General features: G+C 41.8%; 1 protein-coding gene across 1 annotated transcript in view; it reads right to left on the reverse strand.

Moving 5' to 3' along the window:
- Positions 1 to 16783, reverse strand: part of LOC128697220 (valine--tRNA ligase) — an 81173-nt gene that overhangs the window by 55729 nt on the left and 8661 nt on the right. Inside the window, exons 3-5 of the mRNA XM_053788783.2 lie at positions 14349 to 14480; positions 8490 to 8604; positions 1047 to 1275 (exon numbers count right to left, since the gene is read on the reverse strand). Of these exons, the coding sequence (XP_053644758.1) occupies positions 1047 to 1275; positions 8490 to 8604; positions 14349 to 14480 (476 nt within the window). The remainder of the gene's footprint in view (positions 1 to 1046; positions 1276 to 8489; positions 8605 to 14348; positions 14481 to 16783) is intronic.

The following is a 16783-nucleotide window of genomic DNA, read 5'->3' on the forward strand; positions in this document are numbered from 1 at the left end:
ATTGTACAGTGGTGCCCTAAGTTTCAAACAGCTCCTAAATCGAACAATTATGTAAGTGTATTTGTTAGTTAGTTTAATATGTTTATTATGCACCCCATACCCATCCTGTGGGCGGTAGTCACCACATACCCATCCTGTGGGCGGTAGTCACCCCATACCCATCCTGTGGGCGGTAGTCACCACATACCCATCCTGTGGGCGGTAGTCACCCCATACCCATCCTGTGGGCGGTAGTCACCCCATACCCATCCTGTGGGCGGTAGTCACCCCATACCCATCCTGTGGGCAGTAGTCACCACATACCCATCCTGTGGGCGGTAGTCACCACATACCCATCCTGTGGGCGGTAGTCACCACATACCCATCCTGTGGGCGGTAGTCACCCCATACCCATCCTGTGGGCGGTAGTCACCACATACCCATCCTGTGGGCGGTAGTCACCACATACCCATCCTGTGGGCGGTAGTCACCCCATACCCATCCTGTGGGCGGTAGTCAAAAGATTACAGAGGTACATAATTGGTCCAGGGACTGGACTCCAAAGTTTTGATAGCTGAGCAAGTTACAGAGGTAATGAACTCACAATTTACAAAGGTATTTGTGTAAGTGCATTTGTAAGTGTATTTTTGGGGGTCTGAAATGGACTAATCTAATTTACATTATTCCTTATGGGAACAAATTCATATGGTATTGGCACTCGAACACCATTCTGAATATGTTCCTAGAAAGTGATTTATGCATAGGAGTTATACAGTGCTTGGGGAATGAGAAATATTGTACAGTGGTGCCCTAAGTTTCGAACAGCTCCCAAATCGAACAATTATGTAAGTGTATTTGTGTAAGTGCATTTGTAAGTGTATTTTTGGGGGTCTGAAATGGACTAATCTAATTTACATTATTCCTTATGGGAACAAATTCATATGGTATTGGCACTCGAACACCATTCTGAAATTAAGTAAGTTCAAAACTCGGGGTACCACTGTAATTAGGTATGATGCCAGGAAAGAAATAAAAACTACAGTGTACATATTAAGAGATACACTCACCAGAATTATTAACTCTGTATGCAAAATCATACATCATTCCAAATGTTACAGGCTTTTCGTATCCAGGAATATTAAGCTCAGTTGGTCCAGTCAGATATACGTGATCGACTTCAATATCGGAGATTGCTGACTGCAAACTACAGCACCAGTTGACTAAAGACTTTTTTCTATAAAGTAGTCCCGAGTCATAGAGCTGGATGAAAGCGGCAGTAACAGCTTCACTCATGTGCTGGAAAGGACGATAAACGGTAGTTACAGTGAGGATGATAAACGGTAGTTACAGTGAGGATGATAAACAGTAGTTACAGTGAGGATGATAAACAGTATTTACAATGAGAATGATAAATGGTAGTTACAGTGAGGATGATAAACAGTAGTTATAGTGAGGATGATAAATGGGAGTTACAATGAGGATGATAAACATTAGTTACAGTGAGGATGATAAATGGTAGTTACAGTGAGGATGATAAACAGTAGTTACAGTGAGAATGATAAACGATAGTTACAGCAAGGATGATAAACAGTAGTTATAGTGAGGATGATAAACAGTTACAGTGAGGATGATAAATGGTAGTTACAGTGAGGATGGTAAACAGGAGTTACAATGAGGATGATAAACAGTAGTTACAGTGAGGATGATAAACAGTAGTTACAGTGAGGATGATAAATGGTAGTTACAATGAGGATGGTAAACAGGAGTTACAATGAGGATGATAAACAGTAGTTACAGTGAGGATGATAAACAGTAGTTACAGTGAGGATGATAAATGGTAGTTACAATGAGGATGGTAAATGGTAGTTACAGTGAGTATGACAAACGGTAGTTACAGAGAACTAAGATTAAGTTGTAATATGCAACTGTCAATGAATAAACAAGGATGGACGGGAAGGGGGGGTGAACCGTGGTCTGTAAACTGACAATCCGTCACTCTACAGTAGAGCAACAGACTGTCAATTTACTGACCATGGTTTGAATTCCCTCATCCATCCTTCTGTGTATTCCATACTTACAATATTTAAGTGATTATGAAATACGTACTATCATTAGCACTTCTTATGCAAACTTATAAAGAATAAAGTCACAATACTGTGACTGTAACAATACACAAATAACCCACACATAGGAGACTCAAAGTTATGACAACATTTTGGCCCAAAATGTCATCGTAAGTTTCAGTCTCCTGTGTGTTGAATATTTCTGCAAAATTATAAAATTTAAGAAGACAGAGTCACTAAAAATAAAAAAAATCAGAAAACTAACGTTTTTAACCCCTTGACTGTCACAACCCCCAGGCCTGAGGTATCTCCTAGTGTCGCAAAATTTCAAAAAAAAAAAAAAAAAAATTCTTATGAAATGATTGAGAATCATTTCCCGATTGTAATGACACCAAAAAAAAAAACGAAATTTGATGGAAAACTGACGGAATTACGCCCTTGCAAGGTTAGAGACCTCGGCGATATTTAAAAATCAGTAATTTCACCCAATTTGAGCCTTATTTTCGGCTAATTCCGTTGTTCCAGTCGACCAAACTTGTAGCTATTTCTTTAGAACTCCATTTTTTCTATCAATTAAGTACAAGAAACTGCCCATTTGCCAATTTCAACTACCCAATAACGTGGTCAGAAATTTGTAATTTGGCCAATTTCACGAAAATTAAAAAATATGACAATTTCAAAATAAGGTCCAGAATGAACAATGCAGACATTCCTGGCTCTAAAATAACATTTTCTTTGTTCATCAGTCATGTCTCCAGGCCCCTCTGATATTACTCTTGCTTTCTATTTTGAATTTTTATTCAAACAAAAGATAGAAGATTTACTGTTATGCAGACTACTGCAATATTGTAATAATTATACAGATAATGTAAACTCATTCATGACTGCATATTAGAATGGCTACTTGGACATTTATTGGACAATGACATCATTTGTTTACTTTTGAACATTGGCAAAAATCAAACATATCCCCTACTTTGAGCTTCATTTCCAGGTTCTTTTTATAGCAAAACCAATCAAAATCACCTCTATTTCTATAATATGTTTTCCATTCTATCAATTGAGACCAAGAAAACAAGAATACAGTTGACCCCCGCATAACGATCACCTCCGAATGTGACCAATTATGTAAGTGTATTTATGTAAGTGCGTTTGTACGTGTATGTTTGGGGGTCTGAAATGGACTAATCTACTTCACAATATTCCTTATGGGAACAAATTCGGTCAGTACTGGCACCTGAACATACTTCTGGAGTGAAAAAATATCGTTAACCGGGGGTCCACTGTATAACCTATAATACTATACGAAAATAGACCACAAATTTGGCATTTTAATTAAAAAAAACGGTCGGAGTTTTTTTTTCCTCATTATGCACTGAGTGCTCCAGGATTTTTTTTATATGGTGCACACTGACTACACAGACCCATTCTCTCACATGTGGGCCCACCAGATTTCTCCTGCTTGATTTGTATACAGTGGACCCACGCTTAACGATCACCTCCAAATGCGACCAATTATGTAAGTGTATTTATGTAAGTGCGTTTGTACGTGTATGTTTGGGGGTCTGAAATGGACTAATCTACTTCACAATATTCCTTATGGGAAAAAATTCGGTCAGTACTGGCACCTGAACATACTTCTGGAATGAAAAAAGTTTGTTAACCGGGGGTCCACTGTATATGTCAAACATGGTACCTCATAAGAAGTATATATACGACTGAAACAGTCAAAGGGTTAAACAAAGTCATTTACTACGTTAGCAGTATTTATTTTTCCTTCTAGATAAAACATAAGTAACAACCTCAGAAAAACTGTACCAGTATACAGGAAGTCCTCAATGTCATCAATAAGTTCTTGGAGGCTGCAACTTAAAGCAAAACAACATACATGTATAACAAAACCAATTTTATCCTTGGTTAATTGATATAAACAAGAGTTAAGTTTCTACAGCAAGGGAGAGTTGTGAGGGAGGGCAGTAGTGCTGCAGACACCATGACAAGGGAGTATGTCTTTTTCAAGGGGGAGTTGTGAGGGAGGGCAGTAGTGCTGCAGACACCATGACAAGGGAGTATGTGTTTTGCAAGGGAGAGTTGTGAGGGAGGGCAGTAGTGCTGCAGACACCATGACAAGGGAGTATGTGTTTTGCAAGGGAGAGTTGTGAGGGAGGGCAGTAGTGCTGCAGACACCATGACAAGGGAGTATGTGTTTTGCAAGGGAGAGTTGTGAGGGAGGGCAGTAGTGCTGCAGACACCATGACAAGGGAGTATGTCTTTTTCAAGGGGGAGTTGTGAGGGAGGGCAGTAGTGCTGCAGACACCATGACAAGGGAGTATGTGTTTTGCAAGGGAGAGTTGTGAGGGAGGGCAGTAGTGCTGCAGACACCATAACAAGGGAGTATGTGTTTTGCAAGGGAGAGTTGTGAGGGAGGGCAGTAGTGCTGCAGACACCATGACAAGGGAGTATGTGTTTTGCAAGGGAGAGTTGTGAGGGAGGGCAGTAGTGCTGCAGACACCATGACAAGGGAGTATGTCTTTCACAAGGGAGAGTTGTGAGGGAGGGCAGTAGTGCTGCAGACACCATGACAAGGGAGTATGTCTTTCACAAGGGAGAGTTGTGAGGGAGAGCAGTAGTGCTGCAGACACCATGACAAGGGAGTATGTCTTTTTCAAGGGAGAGGTGTGAGGGAGGGCAGTAGTGCTGCAGACACCATGACAAGGGAGTATGTCTTTTGCAAGGGAGAGTTGTGAGGGAGGGCAGTAGTGCTGCAGACACCATGACAAGGGAGTATGTCTTTTGCAAGGGAGAGTTGTGAGGGAGGGCAGTAGTGCTGCAGACACCATGACAAGGGAGTATGTCTTTCACAAGGGAGAGTTGTGAGGGAGGGCAGTAGTGCTGCAGACACCATGACAAGGGAGTATGTCTTTTGCAAGGGAGAGTTGTGAGGGAGGGCAGTAGTGCTGCAGACACCATGACAAGGGAGTATGTCTTTTGCAAGGGAGAGCTGTGAGGGAGGGCAGTAGTGCTGCAGACACCATGACAAGGGAGTATGTCTTTTGCAAGGGAGAGTTGTGAGGGAGAGCAGTAGTGCTGCAGACACCATGACAAGGGAGTATGTCTTTCACAAGGGAGAGTTGTGAGGGAGGGCAGTAGTGCTGCAGACACCATGACAAGGAAGTATGTCTTTTGCAAGGGAGAGTTGTGAGGGAGAGCAGTAGTGCTGCAGACACCATGACAAGGGAGTATGTCTTTCACAAGGGAGAGTTGTGAGGGAGGGCAGTAGTGCTGCAGACACCATGACAAGGGAGTATGTCTTTCACAAGGGAGAGTTGTGAGGGAGGGCAGTAGTGCTGCAGACACCATGACAAGGGAGTATGTCTTTTGCAAGGGAGAGTTGTGAGGGAGGGCAGTAGTGCTGCAGACACCATGACAAGGGAGTATGTCTTTCACAAGGGAGAGTTGTGAGGGAGGGCAGTAGTGCTGCAGACACCATGACAAGGAAGTATGTCTTTCACAAGGGAGAGTTGTGAGGGAGGGCAGTAGTGCTGCAGACACCATGACAAGGGAGTATGTCTTTCACAAGGGAGAGTTGTGAGGGAGGGCAGTAGTGCTGCAGACACCATGACAAGGGAGTATGTCTTTTGCAAGGGAGAGTTGTGAGGGAGGGCAGTAGTGCTGCAGACACCATGACAAGGGAGTATGTCTTTCACAAGGGAGAGTTGTGAGGGAGGGCAGTAGTGCTGCAGACACCATGACAAGGAAGTATGTCTTTCACAAGGGAGAGTTGTGAAGGAGGGCAGTAGTGCTGCAGACACCATGACAAGGGAGTATGTCTTTCACAAGGGAGAGTTGTGAGGGAGGGCAGTAGTGCTGCAGACACCATGACAAGGAAGTATGTCTTTCACAAGGGAGAGTTGTGAGGGAGGGCAGTAGTGCTGCAGACACCATGACAAGGCAGTATGTCTTTCACAAGGGAGAGTTGTGAGGGAGGGCAGTAGTGCTGCAGACACCATGACAAGGAAGTATGTCTTTCACAAGGGAGAGTTGTGAGGGAGGGCAGTAGTGCTGCAGACACCATGACAAGGCAGTATGTCTTTCACAAGGGAGAGTTGTGAGGGAGGGCAGTAGTGCTGCAGACACCATGACAAGGAAGTATGTCTTTCACAAGGGAGAGTTGTGAGGGAGGGCAGTAGTGCTGCAGACACCATGACAAGGCAGTATGTCTTTCACAAGGGAGAGTTGTGAGGGAGGGCAGTAGTGCTGCAGACACCATGACAAGGCAGTATGTCTTTCACAAGGGAGAGTTGTGAGGGAGGGCAGTAGTGCTGCAGACACCATGACAAGGGAGTATGTCTTTCACAAGGGAGAGTTGTGAGGGAGGGCAGTAGTGCTGCAGACACCATGACAAGGGAGTATGTCTTTCACAAGGGAGAGTTGTGAGGGAGGGCAGTAGTGCTGCAGACACCATGACAAGGGAGTATGTCTTTCACAAGGGAGAGTTGTGAGGGAGGGCAGTAGTGCTGCAGACACCATGACAAGGAAGTATGTCTTTCACAAGGGAGAGTTGTGAGGGAGGGCAGTAGTGCTGCAGACACCATGACAAGGGAGTATGTCTTTCACAAGGGAGAGTTGTGAGGGAGGGCAGTAGTGCTGCAGACACCATGACAAGGGAGTATGTCTTTCACAAGGGAGAGTTGTGAGGGAGGGCAGTAGTGCTGCAGACACCATGACAAGGGAGTATGTCTTTCACAAGGGAGAGTTGTGAGGGAGGGCAGTAGTGCTGCAGACACCATGACAAGGAAGTATGTCTTTCACAAGGGAGAGTTGTGAGGGAGGGCAGTAGTGCTGCAGACACCATGACAAGGGAGTATGTCTTTCACAAGGGAGAGTTGTGAGGGAGGGCAGTAGTGCTGCAGACACCATGACAAGGGAGTATGTCTTTCACAAGGGAGAGTTGTGAGGGAGGGCAGTAGTGCTGCAGACACCATGACAAGGGAGTATGTCTTTCACAAGGGAGAGTTGTGAGGGAGGGCAGTAGTGCTGCAGACACCATGACAAGGAAGTATGTCTTTCACAAGGGAGAGTTGTGAGGGAGGGCAGTAGTGCTGCAGACACCATGACAAGGGAGTATGTCTTTCACAAGGGAGAGTTGTGAGGGAGGGCAGTAGTGCTGCAGACACCATGACAAGGGAGTATGTCTTTCACAAGGGAGAGTTGTGAGGGAGGGCAGTAGTGCTGCAGACACCATGACAAGGGAGTATGTCTTTCACAAGGGAGAGTTGTGAGGGAGGGCAGTAGTGCTGCAGACAGCATGACAAGGAAGTATGTCTTTCACAAGGGAGAGTTGTGAGGGAGAGCAGTAGTGCTGCAGACACCATGACAAGGGAGTATGTCTTTCACAAGGGAGAGTTGTGAGGGAGGGCAGTAGTGCTGCAGACACCATGACAAGGGAGTATGTCTTTCACAAGGGAGAGTTGTGAGGGAGGGCAGTAGTGCTGCAGACACCATGACAAGGGAGTATGTCTTTCACAAGGGAGAGTTGTGAGGGAGGGCAGTAGTGCTGCAGACAGCATGACAAGGAAGTATGTCTTTCACAAGGGAGAGTTGTGAGGGAGGGCAGTAGTGCTGCAGACACCATGACAAGGGAGTATGTCTTTCACAAGGGAGAGTTGTGAGGGAGGGCAGTAGTGCTGCAGACACCATGACAAGGCAGTATGTCTTTCACAAGGGAGAGTTGTGAGGGAGAGCAGTAGTGCTGCAGACACCATGACAAGGAAGTATGTCTTTCACAAGGGAGAGTTGTGAGGGAGGGCAGTAGTGCTGCAGACACCATGACAAGGAAGTAAGTAAGTAAGTAAGTAAGTAAGTAAATTTATTCAGGTATACACAATACAGTTACATAGAATTATCATACATAGCAGCATATGTGTAGAGAACCTGGGATAACCCAAAAAAGTCAGACAGAGTGACTTATTTCCATTGGGGTCCTTTTACCTTATTATTATAATATAAAGGTTATAATATTTTCTTATTATTCTATAATGAAGTATGTCTTTCTGGGGTGCAATAATGTCATATATTTATTCTATTATTAACATTATTATTTTAGTTATCACATGTTTTTCAGAATTATAAAAGAAACACGCTACATATCATAAAAACTGAACACAAACATCCACAAGGGAGGAAATTGACATAGGCAAACATGGAGAGTTATGCCAATGCATGTCCTCCATCCAGATATTCAAGTATCTCCATATTTTTCATTCCTGGCTGGGAACTGATTCCTTTATCTCATCAACGTTATAGTGAAATGACTTTGAACAAAATGATGTTAAGTGAGGACTTCCTGGACACACATTCCAGAATTAATTGTTCTCAAAACTGACATCAAACCCTACAGTCAAGTGAAACTTTTTAAAAATTTTATTTTATTGCATTGCGACTTACTTTGTCCATAGTAAACACAAATTTGTCCCAATCAAGGGAAGCGCCTAGTCGTTTGAGTTGGTCAAGTATCACAGTTCCCTTCTCCTCTTTCCATTTCCACACTTCGTTAACAAATCTAAAAAAAAAAAAAAAAAAACAGAGAAAAAGCAATTACCTCAGATATGCTAATCTGAAAAAACTGAGGGAAGTATAATATGGTTTTCCATGAGAAGGTGGAGAAGAACCCTTCCTCCATAAGCCATGCATGTTGTAAAATGACGGAAGCAACGGGCTAGAGTAACCCCTTGTCCTGTGTAAATTACTACATGCACAAAGAAGAAAAACATTTATTTCTTGTTTTTTGAGACACCCTACCTTGGAGGGAGATGGCCAGTTTGTTAAAAAAAAAAAAAATTATAGAATATTACTCTGCATAAGATCCACTGATACTCATACCAAGTATGGTCAAAAGATTTCCAAACTTACAAACACCCTAAGTTAAATATACAGTGGACCCCCAGTTTACGATATTACAGTGGACCCCCGCATAACGATTTTAATCCGTGCAAGAGGGGTAATTGTTATGCGAAATAATCGGTATGTGAATGAATTTTCCCCATAAGAAATAATGGAAATAAAATTAATCCGTGCAAGACACCCAAAAGTATGAAAAAAAAAAATTTTTACCACATGAAATGTTAATTTTAATACACACAAACTGAAAAAGGCATGCACACTTACATGACACTTACTTTTATTGAAGATCTGGTGATGATTGATGGGATGGGAGGAGGGGAGAGAGAGTGTTAGTGTTAAGAAGGGGAATCCCCTTCCATTAAGACTTGAGGTGTCAAGTCCTTTTCTGGGGTTACTTCCCTTCTTCTTTTAATGCCACTAGGACCAGCTTCAGAGTCACTGGACTTCTTTCGCACAACATATCTGTCCATAGTGGCCTGTACCTCTCGTTCCTTTATGACTTCCCTAAAGTGTTTCACAACATTGTCAGTGTACAGGTTGCCAACACGGCTTGCAATAGCTGTCTGAGGGTGATTTTCATCCATGAAGGTTTGCACTTCAAGCCACTTTGCACAGATTTCTTTAATCTTTGAAGTAGGCAACTTCTTCAATTTCTCTCTCCCCTCCTCTGAACCAGTTTCCTCAGGTCTGGCCTCTTGCTCTTGAAGTTGATCTATCAGCTCATCAGTGGTTAGTTCTTCATTGTCCTCCTCCACCAACTCTTCCACATCCTCCCCACTAACCTCCAACCCCAAGGACTTTCCCAATGCCACAATGGATTCCTCAAGTGGCATAATCCTCTCAGGGTTAGCCTCAAACCCTTCAAAATCCCTTTTGTCTACACATTCTGGCCACAGTTTCTTCCAAGCAGAGTTCAAGGTCTTCTTAGTCACTCCCTCCCAAGCCTTACCTATAAGGTTTACACAATTGAGGATATTAAAGTGCTCTCTCCAAAACTCTCTTAGAGTCAGTTGAGTTTCTGAGGTCACTACAAAGCACCTTTCAAACAGAGCTTTTGTGTACAGTTTTTTGAAGTTTGCAATAACCTGCTGGTCCATGGGCTGCAGGAGAGGAGTGGTATTAGGAGGCAAAAACTTCACCTTAATGAAGCTCATGTCCCCATAAAGTCGCTCTGCCACGTCTGTAGGATGACCAGGGGCATTGTCTAACACCAGGAGGCACTTAAGTTCTAATTTCTTTTCAGTTAGGTAATCTTTCACATTGGGGGCAAATGCATGGTGTAACCAGTTATAGAAAAAGTCCCTAGTGACCCATGCCTTACTGTTTGCCCTCCACAGCACACACAAATTATCCTTGAGGACATTCTTTTGCCTGAACGCTCTGGGAGTTTCAGAGTGATACACTAATAAAGGCTTAACTTTGCAATCACCACTAGCATTGGCACACATCAACAAAGTAAGCCTGTCTTTCATAGGCTTATGTCCTGGGAGTGCCTTTTCCTCCTGAGTAATGTAGGTCCTGCTTGGCATTTTCTTCCAAAACAGGCCTGTTTCATCACAATTAACCCTTTGAGGGTCGACAGGCCCTCTCCAAAACTCGTTCTCAGGGTCGGCCAAATTTAAAAAAAAAAAAAAAATTATTTTCTCTTATGAAAAGATAGAGAATCTTTTCCCGATCATAACGACACCAAAAGTTTGAAATTTGATAGAAAACTTACGGAATTATGCTCTCGCAAAGTTAGCGGTCTCGGCGATGTTTACGGATCGGCGATTTTGCCCACTTTGAGCCCCATTTTCGGCCAATTTCACTGTACTAGTCGACAAAAAACATGAATATTTCGCTAGAACTCCATTTTTTCTATCGAATGGGTGCAAGAAACCACCCATTTATAAATTCAACTATCCAGTACAGTGGTCAGAATTTAGCAATTTTGCCAATTTCACACAAATTTCAAAAGATGCCAATTTCGGAATAGGGTCCAGAATAAACAAGAAAGACATTCCTGGCACTAAAATGACATTTCCTCTAGTCATTAGTCACGTCTCAAGGCCCCTCTTATATTCTTTTGCTTTCCACTTTGAATTTTTATTCTCACAAAAAATATAAGATTTACTGTTATGCAGACTACTGCATTAGTGTAAAAAATGGTATAAATATTATTGGTGCACTTGTGAAAGAATATTAGACTCACCAGTTGACGTGTATTGCACGCTTGGCACGATTTGTTTACTTTTGAAGTTTGGTAAAAATCGAACATTTCTGCTACTTTGAGCTCAATTTCAAGGCACCTTTCATTGTAAAACCAGTCAAAATCATCTCAATTTCAGTAATATGTCTTCCATTCTATAAAATGAGACCAAGAAAACTAGAATACAACAATAAATACTATACGAAAATACACTGCAAAGTCGCTGATTTATTAAAAAAAAATGGAAAAAGTTTTTTTTTTCTCATTATGCACCGTGTGCTGCAGGATTTTTTTTAGACTGTGCACACTGACCACATAGACCCATTCTTTCATATGAAGGCCTACCAGCTTTCTCCCACTAGATTTGAGGTCGCTAGAATTTATGAGTACTAGTACGTCAAAAACCCCTACGCGTAAGACGTACTAGTACGATGAAAACCCTCAAAGGGTTAAACACTTGTTCAGGTTTCAGTCCTTCACTGTCTATGTACTCCTTGAATTCCTGCACATATTTTTCAGCCGCTTTGTGGTCCGAACTGGCAGCCTCACCATGCCTTATCACACTATGTATGCCACTACGCTTCTTAAATCTCTCAAACCAACCTTTGCTGGCCTTAAATTCACTCACATCATCACTAGTTGCAGGCATTTTTTTAATTAAATCCTCATGCAACTTCCTAGCCTTTTCACATATGATCGCTTGAGAGACGCTATCTCCTGCTAGCTGTTTTTCATTTATCCACACCAATAAGAGTCTCTCAACATCTTCCATCACTTGCGATCTTTGTTTCGAAAACACAGTTAAACCTTTGGCAAGAACAGCTTCCTTGATTGCCTTTCTGGTGCCCACAATAGTAGCGATGGTTGATTGGGGTTTCTTGTACAACCTGACCAGGTCGGCGATACGCACTCCACTTTCATACTTATCAATGATCTCTTTCTTCATTTCTATTGGAATTCTCACCCTTATTGGTGTACGGTTGGCACTAGAAGCTTTCTTGGGGCCCATGGTCACTTATTTTCCAGAAACAGCACCGAAAACACTGTAATAATACGAAATATTCCGATTGTATGCTTGGATGTTACCGCGGAGGCTGGCTGGTAAACAATGGCACGGGCGGCACATGTGAGGCTGGCTGAGGGCGCACATTGGACGCGTCTCGGACGAAAATCGGTGAGCGGGTTTTTAATCGGTATGCGCGGCAAAATTTTTGCGATTAAAGCAAGCGATATGCGGATTAATCGCTATGTGATGCCATCGTTATGCGGGGGTCCACTGTATTTCATTCCATAAGTATGTTCAGGTGCCAGTACTGACCGAATTTGTTCCCATAAGGAATATTGTGAATTAGATTAGTCCATTTCAGACCCCCAAACATACACATACAAACGCACTTACATAAATACACTTACATAATTGGTCGCACTGGGAGCTGATCGTAAACCGGGGGTCCACTGTATTACATGATGAACCAAGTACAGTGGACCCCCGCATAACGATTACCTCCGAATGTGACCAATTATGTAAGTGTATTTATGTGTGTTTGTACGTATATGTTTGGGGGTCTGAAATGGACTAATCTACTTCACAATATTTCTTATGGGAACAAATTCGGTCAGTACTGGCACCTGAACATACTTCTGGAGTGAAAAAATATCGTTAACCGGGGGTCCACTGTACTGAAGACAAGACACCACAAGCATAGCTATGCTCCTGTAACTACAAACAGGCAGTCATATCCACACCTACAAGCTTGAGCATTCATGAGCTAATTTAAGTTTTACACCATAAGCAATGACATGTAGGTTAGTACAAATAAAGATAAGAATAGAATAAAGATTTTATCTCTTTGTAAAGGTTACAATGTGCAATTACAATTTTGGTTTGCTAATTACAAAGAAAGCCACTATCATGCAGGGGCATTTCGGGCAGGAAGCACATCTGTCTCAGGCCCAGCAAACTGATGATCAAGTCTCCACTACATCTTGCACTTAACAAGAATTAAATATATAACATATCCATCCTTTATTTAAAAAGAAAAACTTTCGTTTTTCTTTTTGGGCCACCCTGCCTTGGTGGGATACGGCCGGTCTGTTGAAAAAAAAAAAAATCCTTTGTGGTATTGTTGTCTATACAAACAACTTGTTGCAGATACACAAAGACTGTAATTCAATTGAAAGTTCTGAACCTCCTGTAATGGTTGACTTCAAGGCATCACGATGACAGGTGATGGGTGAGGCAATATACACATTATTGTATTATTATTATATTTAGGGGATGTTCTAAACCTGTAGGAGTCACATAGCACCTTTGTGAATGGGAGACAATCAGGTATGACCCAAAGTAAGGAAGGGCAGGTTTAATTCCTTGGATCAAGAGCTCCTTACAGCATCAAGGAATCTCCCTTGAGAAGTTATAGAAGTTAAGACAACATGCATCTCAAAAATGACTTGATAAAGCTCACCTTTGGGCAAAACGTTATCTAGCGAAGGACTGATCTGCTAAAAGCATGCAGTAAACCCTAATTTAACAAACCTCGATTTATCTGGCTTCAGAAATATGAGACAGAATCTGGTCAAATGATTTGAAAATAACAAGGTTCACTGGTAAGAGAATTGTCCATCATTGTCATGATCACAGCAAAGCAGTCTCATCTGTAACCATCACACTCGCCATTACCTGCTTCCCCATCAATCTATTAAATGAAGGGTTTATTGTATGTACATAATACAATACTACTGCATTTCTAACAAGAGAGGCAGAGAGCCTTCCAAGAAGAGTTAGAAGAAGAGGGTGAAGGAGGTTTTGAGAGTTACGTGACTGATCATCCACCTGGCATATGTGTTTTTTAGATCAGTGGAGACAAACAGATTGTGGGATTTATGTGCTGTTGGAGTGTGAGCAATGCAATATTTATGGAGGGATTCAGGAAAGCTGGTTTACCAGACTTGAGTTCAGGTGGGTAGCACAGTGCCCACATTCTGAAGTATTGGCGAGAGGTTTAGTGAATTATTAAATGCGATGTACATGTTTCTCTGGAAAGACAGAATGAGTAATAGTGAATGTGTTAAAAAATCATTCACGTGACTTTTGTCTTTGAAGACAGCACTGGTATGACCCTACTGAGTTTAGTTATGATTATAATTATTGTCTTTAAAGAACCGATTTAAACAACAAAACTCCTGGAGAGAGCACTTAAGCCACATCATCTCACCTCTCTCTGCCCAGCTGGTGTTTGGTGACACCCTGCGTGGCCCACAGGTAGCGTTCAACAACAGCCTGAGTGGCGATGCCTGCATGATCGCAGCCTGGCACCCACACCACCTCATCTCCCTGTAGCTGGTGCCTTGAAAACCAACAATACAGTACTGAGAAATATCCAAACACTGTGAGAAACCTACTTAATAATTTATGTCTAATTTTTAAGTACTGTATAAGGATTAGTCTGCATGAAATGTATTGCACACTAGTGACTTTCTTTTATATTAATGTTGGTAGAATTACCGACAATATTTTAGATAAAAGGACACCAGTGCAACTAATGTGATATTTTATTGTGGCAATGTTTCAGTCTCCAGGAGCTTTATCAAGTCGTTACAAACAATGCGTGAACACAGAGGGTATATACATATAGGCTTAGAGTGAGGTGTATATATAGGCTTAGAGTGAGGTGTATATATAGGCTTAGAGTGAGGTGTATATATAGGCTTAGAGTGAGGTGTATATATAGGCTTAGAGTGAGGTGTATATACAGGCTTAGAGTGAGGCGTATATATAGGCTTAGAGTGAGGTGTATACAGTGGACCCCCGCATAAAGATCACCTCCAAATGTGACCAATTATGTAAGTGTATTTATGTAAGTGCGTTTGTACGTGTATGTTTGGGGGTCTGAAATTGACTAATCTACTTCACAATATTCCTTATGGGAAAAAATTCGGTCAGTACTGGCACCTGAACATACTACTGGAATGAAAAAAGTTCGTTAACCGGGGGTCCACTGTATATAGGCTTACTAGTATTACACCTCACTCGAAGCCTATATATACCCTCTGTGTCCATGTATTGTTTGTAATGGCTTGATAAAGCTGCTGGAGTGCGAAATGTTGCCGCAATAAAATGTCACATTAGTTGCACGTGTGTCCTTTTATCTAACACTTTCTTTTGTGCCTAACAATGTTTTATTACATGTAAACTACATTATCCATGTACAGCGGAACCTCGGCTTACAAGTGCCCCACCATACGAGTTTTTCAGGATACGAGCAGTTGCTCGGTCGATTTTTGGTTTCTGGATACGAGCAAAAATTAAGGATGCAAGCTTTCCCCCTCAAGGGAGGTTCCTTGATGCTGGTGAGGGGCTCTTGATCTAGTGAGTTGTATCTGTGCTCCAGTTCCCTAAATTAAGCCTGAATACTTTCCATCCCCTTCCCCTCACAGGTGCTGTATAATCCTATGGGTTTAGCACTTCCCCATTATAATATTCAGTAAGTCGGTCAGTCAAGTCAGTAAGTCAGTCAGTCAAGTAAGTAAGCCAGTCAAGTCAAGTCAAGGTTCCACTGTACTGAATAAAAGAAATAAAAACTTTAATTTGATAAAAACACTTTTATCAAGAAAGATAGCTTGTCCATATATGGAAACTGCTATTGTCTACTTATCTATTACTCTATGTATTACTGTATATAAAACACTAGAAGACTGCATAAACTATAAAATGTAATATCACAGAAATGTTACCCATGAATAAGTAATGATTCACTACAAGTGGTATACATCATATTGTAAAGTATGATACATGATATATTGTAAGGTGTGATACATGATACAGCATACTATAAAGTATGACATGTGATATATCATACTGTAAGGTATTATGTATACATCAGACTGTAAAGTATGATGCGGTAAGATCTTCATGGGGAAGCATGAAACCTGTAGGGGTCATATAGCACTGACGTAATGGCAGACAACTCAAATCTGATTAAATGAAGGAAAGGGTATCTTCAATTCCTTGGATCAAGAGCTCTTCACCAGCATCAAGGTACTCCCCCCCTCCCTTCCTTGAAGGGACTGTAACAATCAAGCAAAAAAATTTAAAGACACAGAGAATAAAAAAAAAATCGCAATACTGTGGCTGGAACAACACAAGATTGATGGACCGACCCCATCGACTCAAGGCTGAGGGACTGATTACCTCAAACTCCTCCTGTTCTTCACCATTCTCCTTTGTATGGACTGATGAACCCACTGTGTGGCACAACATTTCCTCATTAAAGATAACCAAGTGTTGCACATGTGTCTAATTTATCAGCAACACACAAACAGCAAAACACTTTGGAGGCAAACTTTGGACAAGGTTTTGATCCAACAAGTCACATAATGTGGCTTAATAGACTTTCGATTAGATTTTGCCACTGAAGTGGCTAATTTATTGTGCACCCCATATCCATCCTGTCGACGGTAGTGTAAGAGCATATGGATATACAAAAAGCCTAGGAACTAGGCCCCAAAAAGTTAACAAGAGTACATCTAGATTTATATCTACAGTTGCCTTATCTGTTATAAGAAAATTTAGGAAATTTGTTTAATTTATCTGGTATCTTTTTTTCATTAATAAGATATCTTGACATGTCATAAAGGTTATTATACTGTC

Source organism: Cherax quadricarinatus, chromosome 89, assembly GCF_038502225.1.
Source record: "Cherax quadricarinatus isolate ZL_2023a chromosome 89, ASM3850222v1, whole genome shotgun sequence".
Lineage (NCBI taxonomy): Eukaryota > Metazoa > Arthropoda > Malacostraca > Decapoda > Parastacidae > Cherax > Cherax quadricarinatus.